A 21,287-nucleotide genomic window follows, 5' to 3' on the forward strand; every position below is an offset into this window, starting at 1 on the left:
TACATCCGATGAGAAAAATTAGGTCACAACAGGATAGTAGCAGGAAGAGACAGTATTTCAGAAACTCATTCCATACAGTCAGAAGTGTTTTATTTTAAAAACAAACAAACAAACAAAAAAAAACAAACCAAAGTGAAACGAAAAAAAAAAATCCTTTAATCAGAAAGTCTGACTAAATTCAGATTTAATCCAAACTCTCAAAAACCGATCAGGGAAAGCAACAGGTGCATCAGAGGAAAGCAGGCAGCTGTTGACAGTTCTTTGGCGGAAAAGCAAGTTGCATACGTATATAAGCTTCGCTAATGATTATCAAGCCCAAGTTTTGTTTTTCAAAAACAAATCTCAAGATACACTGAAGAGACCAAACAGACAAGCCCAACAGTACAAAAATATGATAATGAAGGATACAGGAAAGGCCATATATGACAATACACATGAGTAATGTGTAAAATAAGCCCTTCAATCCTAGAAAACTCAAAAGAGGAGCCCTCAGGAATGGTGACATACATAAAACAAGGGCGAATAGCGAATGGAACCACCCTGAACATTTTCCCCATGACTAAGCCACAGAATGACAGCTTAAGAGACAGGTGGTTTTTCTTCTGGTTTTCAATCAATATGTATATAAATGAGGGTAAATTTCTTCTACTCAGTTATCATCATTTCTTCCTTTCTACCTTTTCCGTAATTTTCTCTAGCAACATTTTTTCTTTGGTTTGACCAGTTGAACTCAAAAGGTTTGGAACCTAAAGTGAGTATCAACTTATTACTGGAATAGCACTTGGGAAATGCAATCCTAGAAAAGGCAAATTTTAACTGAAGTGGACTGACAGAGTTACACAGCCGTTCCCAGTGTGACCATGCTCCCCACACTGTGAATTGCAGGGTCAGTGGCTTCTCTTGGCTAGATCACATGACCCAGCATGACAGTGGCGTGTTCCCTGGTGAGTTACCGCAGGGCTATGTGCACAGACACCCATCCATTTTAAGCTTTCAATAAATACAATGTTTTAAGCCACTTAAGTAGAATAAATAGAGAATATTGCATTTCTGCTGGCCTGGTTTTCCTCTTGAACTGGCTTGGAGTGCTCTTCATGATACAGAAGACACAATTGTTAATTCCTTGCCACTCCGACCTCCTTCGACTTCAGTGCATCCCGCTCTTCAAGCCTCAGCACTTTTTTTGCAGCAATAATGGTATTCTTCATTAGCATCGCCACTGTCATTGGACCAACACCCCCAGGGACTGGAGTGATGTAACCAGCTTTCCTCCTGACTCCTACACAGAAAGACAGGCAGATTGCTTTAACTACGGCCAAGGAAATGTATATATTTTAACATATCATGGAAGAAGCATTAAAAGAAAAAGCAATAATATACATAAGCACCTTCGTAAGCCTCAAACTCATTTTTTAAAAAATCACATCTACATTATTCAAGAGTAAAGGCTTTTAAACATACTAATAAAATAACATGCATATATAAGAAGCAAGAGTTGTTCGATGAATACTTATACATCTAAATAACCTGTAGGGGGAGAGTATAGCTCAAGGGGTAGAGCGCATGCTTAGCATGCATCCAGGGTTCAACCCCCAGCACTTCCTTTACAAATAAGTAAACCTAATTACCTACCCCACCCCCACCAAAACTAACCTGTAATTTACCAGTCATACTTTTCCTCCATGTTAAATTAACTTAAAAAGAAACATCTCAGTAAGTTAACTGCATGAGATGTATAACTGTAATAAGTATTATCTCAATTAATACATACTTAAAATATTTTCGTAATTTTACCCTATGTATTTACTATATTTAACTATACTGTTTGCCCAAAGCACCAAGCAGAGTAATTTTCTGAAAAGTGAAAAGTAAGATTATTTTTAATCCAATCTAAAAGGAAAAATACTTGGATAACCTAGGCTTCAGTCTGACTGCTTGAGAAGAAACAGAAAGCTAGAAATGGGATTATCAGTATTAAATTCAGATTCCGAACTGAAAGGCAAAATCTACTAGCAAATTCCAAACTCAGGAATATGGCTTTTCTCTGGACTTTTAACATTCTAGGTCTGTGATCTCTCCTTTCAATATGAAAATGAGAAATCTATAACATTTTTTAGGAGACTTAGTGGTTTAGGAAAATCACCTTATTAAATTTTCAGGCTTGTTAAAGGGCTTGAAGTTGTTTTAATTATTAAATAATCCTAGGGGAAAAACCAAATAATTTCTGAAAACTATATATCTGTTCTCCATAATTTGATGATACAAACACCTAAAATAATTCGATGATGACTATAATTTTAAAAAAGATTTCCCTTAATTCTCACGGAAAGCATTCCAAATGGTATGACCAAGGTAACATAAATTTAAAAGTTAAAAAAAAAGTAATCTGTCGTAAGTGTCCAATATAGTATTTATTGATTTTTTATTTTAAAAAAATTATACCATTTACCTTCAAAATCCACATCTCCAACCAACTTGGGTTTAGCAGTTAAAGGATCCTGAATTCTATTTATTCCCACATCAATGACAGCCGCTCCTTCCTTGATCATATCTGCGGTGATCAGATTTGGAACGCCTAGAAATGGAGACAGAAATGATCGATGGAGTACTGTAAAGAAGACTGCACCTGTCAGATTCTTATCTAATTTCAACTTCAAGAGACCTGGAAGAATGAATTAGCTTGTTTTACAAAAACCTGTTAAAAAAAAAAAAAAACTATCAACCAAGGAAACATTTAAACTTGATATAGTAAAAAGAAATATTTTGAGCCTGTAGAAATAACATTCATCCATCAAGAGTCTAATGGAAGGCCAGAAACCAGCATGCCAACCATAACTCTCCCCTCCTCTTTGTAAGCAGCCCACGTTAACAGTCCCAGGGGGATGATGACCGGAACGGCAGCGTGGCAGGCGGTCCGTCTTCACCCTCTGAGCGGAGGTTCTTCCGCCCCCTCCCCGGTGCCCTTACCTGCAGCGGAGACCACAATGTCCGCAAGAGCTGTGTGTTTCTTCAGCTGCTCCTTGGGAGTGTATCGGTGGGCTATTGTGACAGTGGCATCACCTATGATTAAAAAAATAGACGTCTTGGTTTCTGAATCAAAGCTGCGGTTGGATTAGATCACAATTAGGCAAACCAAGGTAGAAATTAAATATCTCTTAAAAAAATAACTGACTCGATTCCTGTGCCATATTTTCTGGGCAGCCAAATGCATTCTTTAAAAAAAAAAAAAGATATACTTATGTGGAATCTAAAAAAAAGACAAATGAACTTATATATAAAACAGAAACAGACTCACAGAAATAGAACACAGACTTGTGGTTGCCAGAGGGGAGGGGTTGGGAAGGGGTAAACTGGGAGTTCAAGATTTGCAGATACTGACTGGTATATAGAAAACAGATAAACAAGTTTGTACTGTATAGCACAGGGAAATATATATATATTCAATATTTTGTAATAGCTTACAGTGATAAAGAATATGAAAATGAATATATGTACATTTATGTATGACTGAAGCATTGTGCTGTACACCAGAAATTGACACATTGTAAACTGACTATACCTCAATAAAAAAAAAAAACCAAAAAAACAAATACTCAATTTCTTGTAAGTTTACCTGTTGGTCCTAGCTCTATCCTTTGGTGTTATATATAATTGGATTTATTCCTTATCCTACTTAATAGCCTTTCTAAACAAAGCATCTCTAGAATTACTCAAGGATTTTTCTTAAAAGGATGATGAAAGCTATCTGGAAATATTTAGCTTTGCCATTATTTCTGATATAATCATGTACGGTCATATAATGATAATCACATACGCTGACTCTGATTTGAGACTTTTTCTCAGACAAATGAACAGGGCTCGACATGATGACACATTATAGTCATATCAGTTCAATCCTTTGCAATGGTCTAAGATTTTTTCTACCACATATGCAGAATAGGACACTAACTCTGAATCAGTACTGCTTCCAACTCTCAAAGCCGTAACTAAAATTTCGAATTGCCTACCGCCATACTTATGCTCAAAACTCAAACTGACTTCTGAGGCTTATCTATTTCTGAACTAGCGCCATACTACATAAATATAAATAAACTCTCAGGTGACACTGAGTACAGCTTCTCCTACAAAGATCCCAAATACCTGTTAACAAAATCACAACAAGTACATAGTTTACCAGAGTTCACACTTCATACATCCACCGGGCAGTCTTTCAAGATGCTCACATAAAGAAGAGGACACGCCTCTGAAAGCAATTTCCTTACCTCCAGGTCGCTCATGTGCCCCATCTGTGTGTAGTAACATTGCAATGGGCATTCCGACATTTTTTGACCTTCCAGCCACAACCACATTCTTTCCTAGGGTTGGAATACCTATAAAGAAGAAATATATTTGCATTTAAGATAGGGGCAGATTATCTTAGAAAGAGCAGCCCAAGAAAAAGAAGGCTGATGGCCCAGGATGTGAATCTAATTGTGACAAAGAAGGAAGTCACCGAGCTTACTGCCTCATCTGTCAACTGGACTATCACTTGCCACACACAGTGAAGGCTAAAAGGAAACATTCTGTGAGCTACAAAATATTATATGAATGTGCATTATCACCACTGTTAACACTGAAGTCTCCTTCAGGGGTTTCTGGAGTAAACAGCAGAGACAGTTGTAGGTAACTGCTAAGAGTTAGGCTCTGCGGAACAGGACTAGGGGATGCAGGGCAGAGTTTTCATTCTTTGCTACTGTATGAATCTTCAACATTTGCAAGAACTGCTTTTGACCTTTTTTTTTTTAAATTTTGTTCTTCTTATTGGGGGGAGGAAATTAGGTTTATTTATTTATTTGGTTTTAGAGGAGGTAGTGGGGATTGAACCCAGAACCTCATGCATGCTAACCATGTGCTCTACCACTTAAGCTATAGCCTCCCCGCTGCAAGTACTGCTTTTAAAACACTAAGACAGACATACAATTATGGGATATGCCTACCAGTTCGCTTAATTATTTCCCATACACCCCATGGAGTAGCCGGTAACATGGAATACTGGTCCAAACACATTCGCCCTACGTTAATTACATGAAAGCCGTCAACATCCTTGTCTGGAGAAACAGCATTGCAGATCCTTCTCTCATCAATGTGCTCTGGAAAAGAAATCGGAGCAGTGGTTTTAAGTCCCTGTTACGTAGTCAGCATCGCCTGACTCCAGCTTACCTGGTTTGCCAAAAAAAACCGGCTCCCCTTCTACAACTTGCCCCCATGACTTGCTTCTTCACCTGTGCATCAGAAACATACATCCAGCAAAGCCAAATGCCAAGATCAAAGCCAGTGTCCTCTTGTACAGCTGCTCCCCTCCACTGTCCCTCGCATCAAGACCTCAATTCCAAGTCAAGGAGTAACTGGTGCCCTCAGTAGGTCTGTCACAAATCTAGTAACATACTCACTCAATCTTGAGTTTACCTCCCCTTGAAGTCAAATCCACACGATGGGCCGGTTGTATAAAGTAAACAGCCCTCTCCACTCCTCAGAGATCACTTTAAAGGGTGGTGTCCAAAACTCACCTGGAAGAGGCAGCTGAACAAGGAGGCCATCTACATTACTATCATTGTTTAGTTTACTGATTAAGTTCAACAGTTCTTCCTCTGAAATTGAAGCTGGTTTCACAATTGTCTCACTGTTGATTCCTACAAGAAAATTCCAAGGTTTAAAAAAAGAAGAAAAGAAGAGGCATCTGTTGAGAAACGCTATGTTGGCCAGCCATGTTCACACCCTCCCTAGTAGCTGGAAGAGCTGAATCAGCTCACAGGGAACCTTAAGTAACTTCTAAAATACGGACACTAAAGAATACTGGCTTGATACTTTCTATACATTATTCTACATAATCCTCATCAACCTCATTTTACAGACAAGGAGACTCCAAAGTCCATGTTCTTCCCACTGTACCATGCTATCTCCCATCCCGATGTCTTAAATACTCACGGCGTACTCCTCTCTAGAGGTTCTAAAAGAGGTTTTTCAATGAAAAGGGCAAGAGGCCTCAATCCTCAGTGATGAAGAATAGAGTATGCCAAGGGCTCCCAGACTGGTAACACTGCCCAGACACACCAGGGGCTTCACAGCCCTTCGGAAGGGTGGGGCATGCGGTGCTTACACCCCTGACCCACAGATACGCGGGCAGACACCCCGCTGAGCCTACCTCACTCTGGCCTGCAGCCACAGAGAGTCTGCAGCATAGCAAGGTCTGGAACACAAACCGCCCATCACTCAGACCTGTGCCTTCTGCATTCAAGCCTCCAACCACTTTTTTTTAAAATAGATTCTTAGGTTTATTTATTTATTTTTAATGGAGGTACTGAGAGTTGATTGAACCCAGGGCCTCATGCATGCTAAGCACGTGCCCTACAATTGAGCTATACCCCTCACCTCAACCACTTCTGAACTGCATGATCTAATTAGCTTTGGAACCAATTGCAGGAGAAATCAAAGGTTATTTCAAAGAAGTCGGAGTCATTCCTTCAAATCCAAGACTGTGTTCTAGGCCACATCCTTGAGGTTTCCTGGACCAATGCTCAAACACCTCAGACAAAGACACATTATTGCTCAAGGAGAGCAGATGTAAACTGCGTTGAGGGTCACCTAACAAAGGTTAAGACTAGCACAGAAACATTCCAGAAGACACCACCCTCCCTAGTCTGTAAGCCTCCCCCACCAGCAGCCTGATTTCTTTATGACAAATATTTAGATCCAGTCCAATCACATTAGCCTCCTCTGCTTGGGTTTTCTAATAAGAAAAAGGAATCAGAAATCACAATAAAATTTGCCTTGGATAAGTGAACAGCAGTCAGGGTCTGAGGCTGACACATACCCACATCGGCAGCCGCTTTGGTTTTGTTGAGGACATAGGAGTGACTTGCAGGATTCTCGCCAACCAGAACCACGCTCAGGGACGGCCGCCTGTTGCCAGCCGCCACCCACTCCTCCACCTCCCGCCGCACTTCCTGCTTGATCTGCTCGGCAAGTTTCCTTCCAGAAATGACAACAGCTTCATCGCTGCAGAGGGCAACAGTCACAAAGACCAACTGCGTGACTTTTCGTAGACAGTAAAGATCGGACTACAAAGAGGCGGAATTAAATACCCAAAACTGCGTGGGGTCGGGGAGCGGGGGACTGGAGGAAGGTGGTCAAAAGGCACCGCGGGCCCTCCTATCCACAGGTTCCCCGTTGGATGATTCAATCAATCACGGGTCAAAAATACTCGGGAAAAAATTTCAAAAAGTTCCAAAAAGCAAAACTTGAGTTTGCCCTGCACCTGGCCACTATTTACATAGCATTTACGTTGTATTTACAACTATTTACATAACATTTACGTTGTACCTACAACTATTCACATATCGTTTACATTGTTATGGTACTATAAACAATCTAGAGATGATTTAAAGTATATGGGAAGATGTGCATTGATTACATACAAATACTATGCCGTACATACAAACGTTTTATACAAGGGAGTTGAATATCTGGGAATTTTGGTATCTGGGGGTTCCTGGAACCAATCCCCCTCAGATACGACTGTACAAGCTTCCATTTGTGAGATAAATAAGTCCTAGGGATGTACTGTACGATGTGATGACTGTAGTTAACGCTGCCATACGATATATAGCAAAGTTGTTTTGAAAGTGGATCTTAAGCGTTCTCATCACAAGAATTAATTTTCTTTTCATTACATCTATATGAAATGATAGATTTTAACTAAACCGTTTGTGGTAATCATTTCACTATGTATGTAAATCAAACTATCATGCTTTACACCTTAAACTTATACAGTGGTTATGTCAATTATTTCTCAACAAAATGACAAAAAGAAAAAAAAAACACGTAAAGTTTAGATTAGAATGCATGGTTCCTAATCTGAGGGACAGCTGAAATCTGAAGGGCGGGTTCAAAGTGGCACATCTGCGTCCAGCCACATATTTAGGAGGATAAAGCTGATTGAAATATTACGATCATTAATCTGAACCTTGGAGGGTTTAAGTAACTGATAGCTAGTACCTGACAGAAGCTGGGTCTTATATCCAGCTCAGTCTGAATCCAGAGTCTAGGCTTTTAACGCTATACCATCCTGCCTCCAGATCACTGACAAACTGATAGGCAAAAAAAAAAAAAAAAAAGGTTTTCATTGTTTTAATTTTGCATTATTTTATCTGATCCCTCACCACTATGAAGTTAGTTTTTCCTATATGTTTATGTGCCATTTGTGGTTTGTGTTTTGCCCACATTGTTGGCAACCAGTCATATGCTTCAAATCATTTCCCAGTTAGTTACTTGGCTTTTAATTTATACATGCTTTTAAATATATAAATTATGTTATGCAGTTAAGCCAATAGGCAATACATTGGATAGACCTCAAATGCCTACCACTCCCCACAGGCCCTCCTGGAAAAGACTTTCCTGGTGAAGAACAGGGATTGGGGTGGGTCAGGACTAGGGAGGTCCCATCTCGCAGGTGGCAGTGTGCTCTACCCTGAGACCCCAACGCCCATCCGCAGCTGACAGATCAGGAGTGAGTATCTGATGCCAAGGTAACTTCTAGGCTGGCCAGAGGTCCCGGTGGTGCCAAAGCTTATGCAGCAGGAGCAGTGGTAGTGAATTGAACCAGTAAGAGCTTCTCTCGGAACTACATTCACATGCTAGAACCACAGGGACGAGAAACTGCTTGTTGGAGGTGAGGCAGTGAGAAAACTCAGGGTCTAGAAGCATCTCCAGTTCCCCAAAACATGTTTAAATATCTGAAAGCCTCTCTCTCCCTAGTAAAAACTGGTTATGCACCACTTCCTGGATTCCAATGTGGAAGATCCCGGGTTTTCTTACTTCCACACATATCCTTACAATGAAGTTTCCATTACTTAAAGAAGGATAAGCATTTGTTCCTTAAGAAAAAAAGACTCTGCTGAAAACAAGGCTTTCCCTTTAGGTTTTTGTCCCCAGTGTCGTGAGGGATGCTCCAACCTCAAGAACAATGACGCATACAATTGATTCAAACACTGGAACAATCTGTGTCCCCTTACAGTATGTATTTAGTTCTCAGGGATAACATCAGGGTACTGGATATCTTGTCTGGTCAGATATAATTCTCAAGGCCACTGTTAATTAAAATGGAACTTTACAGCTTTAGCAATGTTGAAGCCTTGAATGCTTGCTTTTCACTTGCTTTGTGATTTAATACCTACTTTAAATGAAAGCTCAATGTCTCAAACATAATGCAGTAATTTTACAATCTAAACCTTCTATTAATCTGTATTTGCATCTTTCGAGGTATTAAGGAAACATCACAATTTTATAGCAAAACCAAATGCTTCTACCCAGATTTGATGTGATGACACTAGCATCGTACAAAATATGTAATAGCAGTTCATATATATTCATGGTATACTGAGGAACTGAGGACATGTTAATATCTACAAATCCATTTCAGGGTTGGGGGGGGACTTCGTTCAAAGGGTATTTGCTGATACAAATACCCCTGGCAACGTTCTTGATCTACAGTAATACCAGGAATACCTGTCCCAGGCCAGAAATATATTCCCAGTCCTAGAACAGAAGAGAATAAAAGACTACTTTAAGCAGGCTTAGGACAGTCATTTATATTGAATGAAATAACTCACATAAAGTGCCAAGTACATGTAGTCACTAAAAATTAATTTCTAACTCTCTTCCGTTGGTTAGATTTATACACATACATATCCTTACTATACAATATATATATATATTTATCTATTTATACACTCATAAGGATATCCATACAAATATTCAGTGCGAAGGACTTAGATTGCATTTCATTAAAAAGTTCCTTTTAAAAGCAGTAAACTTAAGATAAACAAGTTTATACTGTACAGCACAGGGAACTATATTTGATACCTTGTAGTAGCTTACAGTGAAAAAGAATATGAAAACAAATACATGTATATTCATGTATGACTGAAGCATTGTGCTGTACACCAGAAATTGACACAACACTGTCAACTGACTGTACTTCAATAAAAAAAGATTTAGAAAAATAAAATAAAAGCAGTAAACTTAGAGAAAATGGTACCAGCACATCTGGCTAAGCATGATATAATAAAGACACAGGGTTCTGGGAGAACTTGGTGTTCCAAGCTCCAAAGGCAAGTTCTGGATGTTATGCCAATTTACTTCAAAAAAAAAAAAAGTCAAAGAGTAGAAAGAACCAAAACAGAGCCACAATGCAAGGAGTTATCTTTCACAGCATAACTGTGTTGTAGCCCTCTTCTGCATACAACTTTGCTAAATGTGAAACACAGTCCTCCAAGGCAACTCCCTAATTGCCTAATTTCCCAACATTTTTTTTTTTTGCCAAAGGGCGGATAAAGTTACTGCTACTCCCAAAAAAACAGAAATGGAGATAGATCAGTCCTACAGGGAATCCAAAATTTATTAGCCATATTAGCTAACACTTATTTACAAGTGCTTTCACAAATGTGTTTAGAAAATTTTCCATTAAAACTATGAATCAACAGCCTAGAAAGTCAAGAGGTCTGTCCAAATAAAATTCAAAACTGAAATCCAAGTCAGCGGCGTCTTCACTTTCCTCCTAATTCAATAGTTTACAGTACTGTAATTTCCCATGAAAATTTAGTATGGGGTGCATTTTACAATTCATGATGCAGTTTTTTTGGAAAGAGTGCTGTTATCGACTAATTAATGGAACCAGCAATGAGTGAACAAAGACACAAAGGGGGATGGAACTAACATGTACTAAACACTAGGTATTTTGCTAAGAGTTTTACATACATTAGTGAGTTACCTTAGGACTATTGTAATAAGTCTGTTACACAGAAAGGAGAAACTGAGGACAGTATAAACAAAATTCAACACAAAATTGTGCCCCCAAAGTCCATTTTTTCCTATACCCCATCTACACTACAGTACTATCTCTCTAGCCATGAAAACTCTCACACCAAACAAATAAATACATGCAGACTCATAGTTTCATAAAGATAGTTTTAAACTTACCAGCCAGCAGTAATTCAAAGTAATACACTGGAACCCTGAATACCATATGTACTTACTACCTTCAGAGACGTGGAAACCTACATTTTCATTTAGGAGAGGAGGTGAAAGGAGGGCATTTGTCACTGGAGAGTGTGAGCAAACTGGTCCAGTTCTTTAGGTGATGAATTGAAGGATCTTTATAAATCTCTTTTCAACCATGAAAGCAACAGGTACATATGGCCAGAACTCAGGGAGAAGAAATGACAGCAATGAAAGATGGGGCTGGAAACGTAGGTCAGGGTCAGACTAAGGAAATCCTCTGAGGTCTTCTTTCAAAAACTTACTAATCCCCATCCTGTGCTCCAACAGCACCTTGGAAATGTCTCTAATAGTATTTTTTACACTGATTGGAAATTACACACGTGTTCTGACCCTTGACACGTACGGCAGTGCCACTAAGGAAAGAACCGTTTTTCCGATCTCTGAAGTTGCACAGCCTAGCACAGTGCCTGGATAAAAGGGGCTGCTGTTTCAAGGCTTAGGTCTCTGCAGTGCAAAGGTTCTAAAGATTGACAGCAAAGAGGGCGCACAGGTTTAGGGAGAGAAATCACAGCTCCTCCTCCACTCCCACCCATCAAAAAAGATTCTTCAATCTAGGTTTAGCGTGGCAGTTCGAGGTCCAGAAAGATCAGGAGATACTTATTACCGCCCTAAGAAAACGCAAACAGAGCTTTCCCTCTCCTCCTCCCGGGTGTTTACTCCCTCAATTTACTTGGCCTGGCACTAACCAACTCGGGATGGGCTGACTCAAAGTCCTGCTGACCACAGCACAGTAATCCCCTTGAGGGGGAAAGGGGCAGGTTGAAGAGCAGCGCGCGCCACATCCACGTCGGGGAGGAGGAGGAGGAGGGAAGTGCTGGTCCTGGGCGAGCAAGGCTCGGGGATTTCGTCAGACTGCTCCAACCCCGCTCCGCCGCTAGGGTTCCGGGGACGCACGGCTCGCAGAAGGCTGCTCACTCAGAACTCTTCCCAGCGCTCGCCAAAGCGGCTCCTCGGCTTTCCCCAAGACAGCTCCTGGCATCACCATGGCCAAGGGCGGCCGGTGACCTCCGCATGCTCCCACGTCAACTGCGGCGCCCCAGAACCCATCTGCGCCTTCGCTCCGCACCGTGGGCCCGTCCCGCCAGCTGACCGGCCTCGAGACAGGGCGACTCCCCGAACCTACCGGAGACTCGCTCCTTCCTAAAGGCGGGCTCCGGGTCTCAGCCCACCACCCCGCGGAGCGAGGGCCCTGCTGGCAGCCTGCCGCCACGCTCGGCTGCCACGTCGCCCCGCCACACCCCTCTCGGTGGCCACCACCGCCCGGGACGGAGATGCTGGGGAAGGGCGTCCCTGGGCGGGCACCGCGCTGGGTTCTTCTCGGCTTTCCGCGTTGGCCCAGCTCCCCAACCGTCTTACCGAACTGCCGAGAGGTGGAAGGGGCGGGGGAGGAGGCGGAGGCGGAAGCTGCAGCTCTGTGCCGGCCGGAGCAGCCATGTGGCCAAAGTAGACCCGAGCGACGCTGCAGCCATAGCCAGCGCCGGGAGGGTCGCGCGCGCGGGCAGCCTAGTTATACCGCCGCCGCTTGGCAGGCCCCGCCTCCCGCCGGCACCCACTGGTCCCTGCCGCACTCCTCTTGAAGTCTATTGGGCCGCTGGAGCTGAAGAAGCCAATCGAGTGTCTTTATTAAATGCAAGCGAAGACCAGTAAAGCCCTGCTTGTGATTGGCGCAAAAAGAGCCAGGAGCGAGACTTTGGAAGGCTCGGAAGAAAGGTTCGGTAGCTCCCCGAGACTGGCTGAGGAAGGCAAGCCCCTGCCACATGCAGCTGTTGTCAAGGAAGCCAGGCCAACTGGAGTTCGGTCATGTATTTCTCAAATATATGAGCATCTACCATGTGCCAGGAAATATAAAGAGTGGATAAAAAGTTAGGCAGATGGAATAGCAATGAATAAATGAATAAATGTAGAAGAATGATGGAGTTAGAAAATAACTATTTGGCAAAAATCATACTAAAAATTGATTCAGAATCAATGGCTGTCAAAGCAACTGGGTGAAGTTGGATGAGGAGTAAGTTATTTACATATAGCTTTGCCAGATCTTGCAAATAAAAATACAAAATGCTCAATTAAATTTGAGTTTTAAATAAATAACTTGGGAGGGGGGGTCATATTTTAGCAAAAAAGTATTCATTGGTTATCTGAAATTCAAATTAAGCTGGGCTTCCTGTATTTTATCTGGCTGGCCACCCTATTTGCATAATCTCAAAGTATGTCTCCCACAAAGTATTTTTGTTAATAGCAAAGGGGGGAAATGGCACATTTACAGTGGAGAAACCTGATAGTCATCATTTTAAACAAGTGATCACAAACACATTATGTGCCCTCAGATATAATGTTACGGAAACGACAGGCCAGCCAAGAAACAAGCACCACTCGGAGGGTTAGAGTACTCAGATGTATTATGCCGGCTGGCTCAGAGGGGCGTCTGCTCCGAAGCTCTGAGAACCTCCAAGACGTGCGCATGAGGTTTTATAGGGTAAAGTACAAGCTTGGGGTATTCGACCAATAGGCATGGAACAGCTTTAGCATCATTATCATCACAAAGGTGGAGGCGGGGAGGCAGCAAACCAACATTCCAAAGCCAGATATGTATCTTTGAAAACCCAGCTGGCTAGCAAGAAAACATGAACAGCAAACCAACACTAATTAACTTAGATTTACAAGTTAGTCCAGCAGAAGTCAGATCAGTATTCCAATACTTAGATTTGTGAGTTATCTTGTTAGACCAGCCCGGCTTTTCCTTCACAATAACACACTGAGGAGGGCACATCACTTCATAACTCTTAGCAAGTCTGAATATTGGATGGAGTGATTTTTCTAAACCATTGAATTCCAAAAAATTCACACATTGAGAGGAGAGATTACAGATCTGAAATAGTAAAACAGTCCAGGAAAAAGCCACATTCCTGAGATTTTGGAATACATTAGTAGATCTAATCACAAGAAAATATCAGATAAGCCCAAACTGAGAGACTTTCTACAAGAAAGCAGTCTGTACTCTTCAAAAAATGTCAAAGTCATGAGAGACAAAGAATGACGAACTTTTCTAGATCAAAGGAGCCTGGACATGGCAATTCAATGTAATGTGTGATTCCAGACCAAAAAAAAAAAAAAAAAAAATATATATATATATATATATATATATATATGGATGTATATGTGTGTGTGTATATATATATATAATTTTCTTTCTTTTCCCCTCATTCTTCTTTTCTCTCTCTCTCTCGTGCTATAAGGGACATTATAGGACAACTGGCAAAGTAAGAATAAACTCTGTAGATCAGCTAATAGCATTGTATGAATCAATTTCCTATAACCAATCATATCATGATTATGTAAAGACAGTGTCCTTGCTTTAAGAAATAAATATCATGTCTACACCTTACTTTCAAATGGTTCAGAAAAAATATATGTATGTGTGTGTATGCACATATATATATAAGTGCATACACACACACACATCCATTTGTGTGTTAGAATTGCCATAGCAAAATACCACGGACTGGTTGACTTAAAAAACAGAAATTATTGTATCTATAAGAGATGATGGATGTTCACTAAACTGATTGTGATAATCATTTCATGATATATGTAAATCAAATCATTACGTTGTACACCTTAAACTTACACAGTGCTGTGTATCAATTATATATGTATCAATAAAACTGGAGGAAAAAAATTAATTTTCTCTCAATTCTGGAGGCTGGAAGTCCAAGATCAAAGTGTCAGGAGGTTTGCTTCTCTTGAGGCCTCTCTCCCTGACTTGCAGGTGGCTACCCTGTCACTGTCCTCACGTTGCCTTTTCTCTGTGGGAGCAAGGACACCAGTCAGATTGGATTAGAAGCCACCACGACTTCCTCATTTTAACTTTATTACCTTTTTAAAGGCTCTGTTTCCAAATATAGTCACACTCTAAGGTCCTGGGGTGGGAAGGGCTTCATATGAACATATGAATCTGGGGGGTACACAATTCAGTCTATAGGAATGTATATACATAGAGAGAAACTGGTAAAACAGATGGCAAATGTAACATATTGACAACTGGGGAATTGGATGAAAAGTATGCAAGCATTCTTTGAACTTTTCCTGCAACCTTTCTGTGTGTCTGAAATTATTTCAAAATTTAAAAAGAATTAGTAAGATTTCTGCCTTCATGGGGCTTGAGGTAGACATACAGTGAACAAGAGAAGAATGTGGTGCTGAGAACCATCAAGACAATAGATGTGAAAGGTTGTACAGGTCAGAGTGTGCCCTCAGGTTATATGACTGGAATAATGACTCACAAAAATCTGTCCCCAGCACGCCGTGGTGGGGAGGACCTTACAGTTCCTTGGACCTTGCAGCAGTGGCTCTGAAGAAGGAAAGGAGCCAGACATGCCCAGGTTTTAGGATAAATAACCCTCTCACCACTCTGCAGAATTTTGGAATTTCTGTTTTCCCAAAATGCAAACTCTTGAGAGTGAGACCATGAGAACATTATTATGTATTTTTACTAGGCTTAACAAAAGGATTTGCTTATAAGCTCCCACAGATTTATACTGAAATACTGTTTGTTTAACAAAAATATTTTATGCTCCAGTTTTTAGTCCACATTCTGGGAGATTCTGTGAGGGCCCTTCTACACTTGGGCCCTCAGTAGCCTTTCTGCCCACTCTGTCCTTGCCCGGCCCTCCGCCGAGCACATCCCATGCTTCCCCCTGCTTTTTGGTTGCCCACCCCTCTCTGCTCTCCAGAGCCACTGCGACTCACCCCACAAGGCTACACCCCCCCCACCCCCCACCCCGACTGCCTAACTTAACAATGTTGCCTCTGAGCCTCCACACTGTGGCCTCCAGTGTTTCATGAACACATAAGGAAGCATTGGGACCACACCCAAGGGCAAAATAGCATTTTTACTCCAACCCAACACTGACAGGCAGAATGAATTGCCCTCTCTTCTGGGCTATCCTAGCATGGAAAAAAAAACTCCTATTTCTGCCCTCAGAATGACATCTTGATATTGGCCCACCTGTCTATCTCATCTAATATGATGTGCTTATTAAATCAAGACAATTCAAGGGGGGAGGGTATAGCTCAGTGGTTGAGTGCATGGTTCAATCCCCAGTACCTCCATTAAAAACAAACAAACAAACAAACCTAATTACCTTCCCCCCAAGACAATTCATATCTCATGACTTATTTGTGTAAGCACAAAGCACATTAATAACCAAACATCTGTTTATAATCATTCTAATAATAGCTAAGATTTATTGAACAATGTATTGGGCACTGTTTAATGCACTTTGCGTATATTATCCTGTTTAATTTTCACAGTAGCCCCCTGAATAAGTGCTATCATCATCTCCATCGTACAGATGGGGAAAATGAGGCACAGGAGGTCTTAGGAGGTCCAAGATCACAGAGCTAATAAGAGAAGGGCAGGGACTGAAGCCAGACAGGCTGGCTCCAGGGGGCTCTGCTATGAGCTACCATTTATTAAGCACTTGTTCTGTGCCAGGCACTGGGTTCAGCCTCATCTTCTTTAACCCCATCAGCTCTGTGAGGTACATATAATGTTCTCCTTTTCAGATGAAAGAACTGAGACTCGGAGAAACCTGGCCACTTGCCTGAAGTCACTCACCCACAGCAAGACGAGGCAGATGGGCCGGACAAGAAAGCCTTGAGTTTAGCCCTCCATTTCACGTGAGCCTGGCTATTTAATACATAGGTAAAGAGGAATCTGGACCACGCACAGGCAAAATCACTTAAAACTACAAACTGGTGAGAGGCAACAGTTGGGCAGAGGAGGCCATGGTGGTGGAACCCACAGAGTTGGCAGCTAAACTGTAACAGTGTTCCATGTCTAGAAGGAACCACAGAGCTTATGAGCTCCCACCCATTCCACCACCAGACTTCCCTTGTAACTCATTTATCTGAAGAAATCAAGGACCCTCTATTTATCTCAGAGCAATTTCTAAGTAAGAATTATGCTGAGCACTCCTGTAACCTGGAGCTCATTAATGGCACCAGGATCACCACTGCAGAAGTGAAAATACTGAAATATCTCTGTACCAGTTGGTAAAACCAGCTCTTCTCCTGAGCCCTCTGATTGTCTACCGCAGCCTAGCGTCTCTCCCTAGGGAAACCAATCAGTACTGACAGCTGGACCGCGATCCTGCTTCCACACCAGGCCGGCTTGGGCCGTGCCTATCCATTTCATACTCCCTGAGTTTCTCCCATCTCAGAGCATTCCGTTTTCTGGCCAGTGTGCCTTCTGTTTCAGTACCACTGAAGCAGACAGCACTAAGACAGGATCATCCAGTCTCTGAAACACCCAGCCAGACAGAGCTGAGTGTTTTCTCTTACTATAAAAGTAATTCATATTCTTTGTTTAAAACAGACACACATACACATTCACACTGGAAACTCAAAAAAAAAAGACTAAGAAACAGAGACAAAATGACACCCACTGCATCACCAATCCGAAATGCTCAGGATTAGATACATGGCACTGTGCTTCAAAGTAAAGATATTTTTAAAAAGTTGAATAAGACGCAAACTGGTCCTAACTAGGTTTCTAGCCTGGTGGGGTAGGAGACAAATCATGTTAACAGTTGAATAGTTAAGTGGCAGAGATGTGCCCAGGGGGCTCTGGGAGATTAGTGGACGGACTCCTGAGTCTTGTCCTTGCCTTTAGACTGGAATCACCTTTATGGCCATAGTGAAAGTGTAGGCTGGGGAAGCAGGTTGAAGAGAATGTTTAGGCTTTTTTGGCAGGGTCATAGGCAAACAGGGAAATGGAGAGCTTGCAGCTCACAGGCAGTCCATCCCAGCTTCTAAAAAGCTGGGAACTCAGTGCGGAAGATTGCACAAAAGCCTCCAGAGATTTACAAAGCTGTTTTGCGCATCTCTTTCATTAACTCTTACGGAGTGAAAGGCAGCTGGTTAAGGATCCTGTGGTTGGAAAAATACCAGCCTCAGAATTTCCAGGATTTGGGTTCTTTCTTCAATTCTTCTACTTCTTGTCTTTGAACTGGGGGTGCCTTCTGTTTAAAGGGCTCTGGTTCTTGGCAGAGTCCGTGTGGTACCCTGAGGAGACGCAACTCAGTTTTCCTCTAATTTCAAGGAGAAGTAAGGGGACCTTACTTCCTTGACAGGATAGGAAAGGGGACAGGGAGTCAGAGTGTGGGGGAAAAGGGAACTAAATTTGTAAACCATTAACCATGTGCCGGGAACTATGCTAGATATTTCCCCTACGTTTGCTCATATAATCCTAAAGTTCCTGTGAGGTCAATATATTATTATATCTGTTACAGAAGAAGCAATAAATTCACAAAGTTAAAGTGATTTGCCCACGGTCGCCAACTACTAATGGAAGTGCCAGGAATAAACGTAGATCTGCTTACTCCAAAACCCATGTTCTTTCATGAAACATACCCATCACCATTGCGCGAGGTCAGGTTGAAGAGAGGGCATTTGGCAGGATGCAGTGGCCAGCATGGAGCAAGTCGAACAAGGAACGCTGACGAGGTTACAGAACACTTAAGGACATGACCCTCCCGAAGGTTACACTTTACAAGTCTTCTTGCCTTTCCTTCTTCTCCTCTTCATTTTCCTCCTTTTTCTTCTTTTAGGCCTGCTAAAAAGAACTCTAAATTTTTACCATTTACAAAAATTTTGTATAATTAAAAAAAAAATAGAGATGGTGTTTACCAAAGTGATTAAAAATACATGATTCTGACAGCAGCGCCAAAAATTGTTATGGAAAATATTGTCTGTCTTCCACACTGCAGTACTTAGATGCCAACCCATTACCTTCTTGATGGATTACAAATAAATATACATATTATAAGTACAAATAAATCAACACTTGTATTTTATTGTGAAAAAAAAAATTCTACACACTTTCTAGCTGACCTCATTGCATTACATTCAAGGTTAAAGATGACAGCAGTATTAAGGGGCATGATCAGCTGCAGAGAACAGCGTAACCAACAGGTAGCACTTACTATAAGCCAGGCTCTGTTCTAAATGCTTTGTGCTTAGTAATTCATTGAATCCTCATCCTAACTGTTGTGGGACACAACGGTGGCCAGTCGGTCACTCGGTGACATCGCTTGGTAAAGGAATTTAGCAGAGATGAAGGAGGAGAATAGGAAAGGAATTAATTAGGTTAAGCTGCCATAGACAACAGTGGGCCACACAGACAAGGGGTGCCTGTGTGAGCCCGGAGGGGCTGTTATTGGGTCTTTTACAAGGTAGAGTCACAAGGTGCCTGACCGGCTCATGCACAAGTCTCTGATTGGTTGTAGGTGAGGTAAGAAGTTTAGTGTCCGAGAAGGGTGGGGGGTGGTTTATGACTCTGATAAGGTGGGCTGAAACAAGCCGGCCTGAGCTACTGTGAGATTAGGCATTACCTGGGGCTATTAGTTTATGCCCAGTAAAGAATGTACTTTATCTGTTGAGGGGTCACAGGCAGACAACTGAGAGCCCAGGAATGGGGGTCGTTGGACTTGGAAGGATGTCAGGTGGCCCCATAATAACCCTTTCTACAGATGAGGGAAAGAAGCACAGAGAGGTTAGTAAGTTACTAACCCCTGAGATCACACAGCTAATAAATTGCAAATCTAATTTTTATTAGATTTAACTTTTTTTTTAAGGAAAAAGAAAAAATAGTTTTTGAATTTTAGGAGAGAAGGAAGGAAGTCAACAAAACAAACTCTAGTTTTTGAAAAGATATGTGCACCCCAATGTTCATAGCAGCACTATTTACAATCGTCAGGACATGGAAACAACCTAAATGTCCATCAACAGATGACTGGATAAAGAAGATGTGGTATATTTAGACAATGGAATATTACTCAGTATATGTACATGTATAACTGAATCACTTTGCTGTACACCTGAAACTAACATTGTAAATCAACTACACTTCAATAAAAAATTAAATAAAAAAACTTTAGTTTCTGAGACCAATAATAATAGCCAACATATACTAGCACTCCTCTAAGTATTTTACATATATTATTCAATCCTCTTCTCAGTCCTATTACGATCCCTATTTTGCAGATGAGGAAACTGAGTCTCAAAGAGGTTAAATAGTAAACAGTGGCAGAGTAAAGGCAGCAAAGGAAAATGGCAAAAAAAAAAAAAAAAAAGAGAGAGAGAGAGAAATGGCATTAAAAATGTTTGAGTCATTGGGGTCTCTTCATGACTGAAGGCAGTATGACCCAAATTCTTGGCATAATTTCTCACCCAAGAGTACACTTTCAGAGAAGGCTACTCTTCAGTGATTACCACAGGACATGCCTGGGTGACAAAGGTTGTCACCAGTACATCTGGTTCCTGCCTGCCTCTCTTCCCCCACACCGATGGCAGATTTACAGAGCTTCTCTCCTGAATCACCGGAGGGGAACACGAAGATGAGAACGTTGTCAAACTCTCCCACGGTCACCACTTGCATAAATCTTCCCTTCAGTCTTCTTACTGCAACTTTCAAGATCATTCTGTAGATCTTTTCAAGATCATCCCTCTCTTATTCTTCAACACCCTTCTCTTGCTTTTCTAACCTCTCCTCCAAGTTGCCCTCCTAATTCTCTGGCTGCTCCTTCCCAACCGCCCTTGCCAGTTTCTTCTCTTCTGTGTGGCCTTTTAACTATCAGGGCTCCTGAAAGTTCTATTGTTGCACCTCTCACTACCTTCCCTCCCTTTGGCTGTTTTAATCCACTGCTATGGCTCTAAATATCTATAGGATGAGAACTCCCAAGTGGATCTCCATCCTGGTACCTTCTCTGAGCTCCAGACATGAATATATCTGCATCATAGACATTTCAGAGTTCATACACTCAAAACAGAACTCCTCGTCGACCTGCAAAGCTGCTTTTCCTCACATCTTTTCTTAGTAATTGTAAACAATCTGCTACCAGTTAGTCGCTTGTGCCAGAAACACAGTATCAGCCTTGACTCACATTCAGCTCATCACTGAATAGATCTCAGTTCTATCTACTCTCTCCATTGATCTAGTCCAGGTCAACTCCATCTTCTGCTCAGACCATCACAATAGCCTCTTCATCGCTTCAGTGTTTTAAAGTGTACCTGGCATCACTCTTCTCCTGAAAACCTTTCAATGGCTGGCCACCTGGCTTCAAATGAGATCTAAGATTTCTGGTGGCTGGTTTCAGCTCCCTTCATTTTCCCTTTGTCTACCACATTCT

General features: G+C 41.6%; 1 protein-coding gene across 2 annotated transcripts; it reads right to left on the minus strand.

Moving 5' to 3' along the window:
* Positions 1 to 133: 133 nt before the first annotated feature.
* On the minus strand, positions 134 to 12,613 carry MTHFD2 (methylenetetrahydrofolate dehydrogenase (NADP+ dependent) 2, methenyltetrahydrofolate cyclohydrolase). 2 transcript variants are annotated; one of them, XM_010952440.3, is made up of 8 exons: positions 12,454 to 12,613; positions 6,851 to 7,035; positions 5,547 to 5,669; positions 4,977 to 5,129; positions 4,263 to 4,370; positions 2,968 to 3,060; positions 2,450 to 2,575; positions 134 to 1,279 (listed from the first exon to the last, which is right to left on the minus strand). In XM_010952440.3, the coding sequence occupies exons 1-8, from the start codon at positions 12,564 to 12,566 to the stop codon at positions 1,116 to 1,118; spliced, it is 1,065 nt and encodes a 354-aa protein (XP_010950742.1). In that variant the 5' UTR covers positions 12,567 to 12,613; the 3' UTR covers positions 134 to 1,115. The 2 variants fall into 2 exon arrangements, with proteins under 2 accessions (XP_010950742.1, XP_074197449.1); XM_074341348.1 differs by lacking the exon at positions 12,454 to 12,613 and adding an exon at positions 11,098 to 11,743.
* Between the last annotated feature and the right edge of the window lie 8,674 nt (positions 12,614 to 21,287).

Source organism: Camelus bactrianus, chromosome 15 (genome assembly GCF_048773025.1).
Source record: "Camelus bactrianus isolate YW-2024 breed Bactrian camel chromosome 15, ASM4877302v1, whole genome shotgun sequence".
Taxonomy (NCBI): domain Eukaryota; kingdom Metazoa; phylum Chordata; class Mammalia; order Artiodactyla; family Camelidae; genus Camelus; species Camelus bactrianus.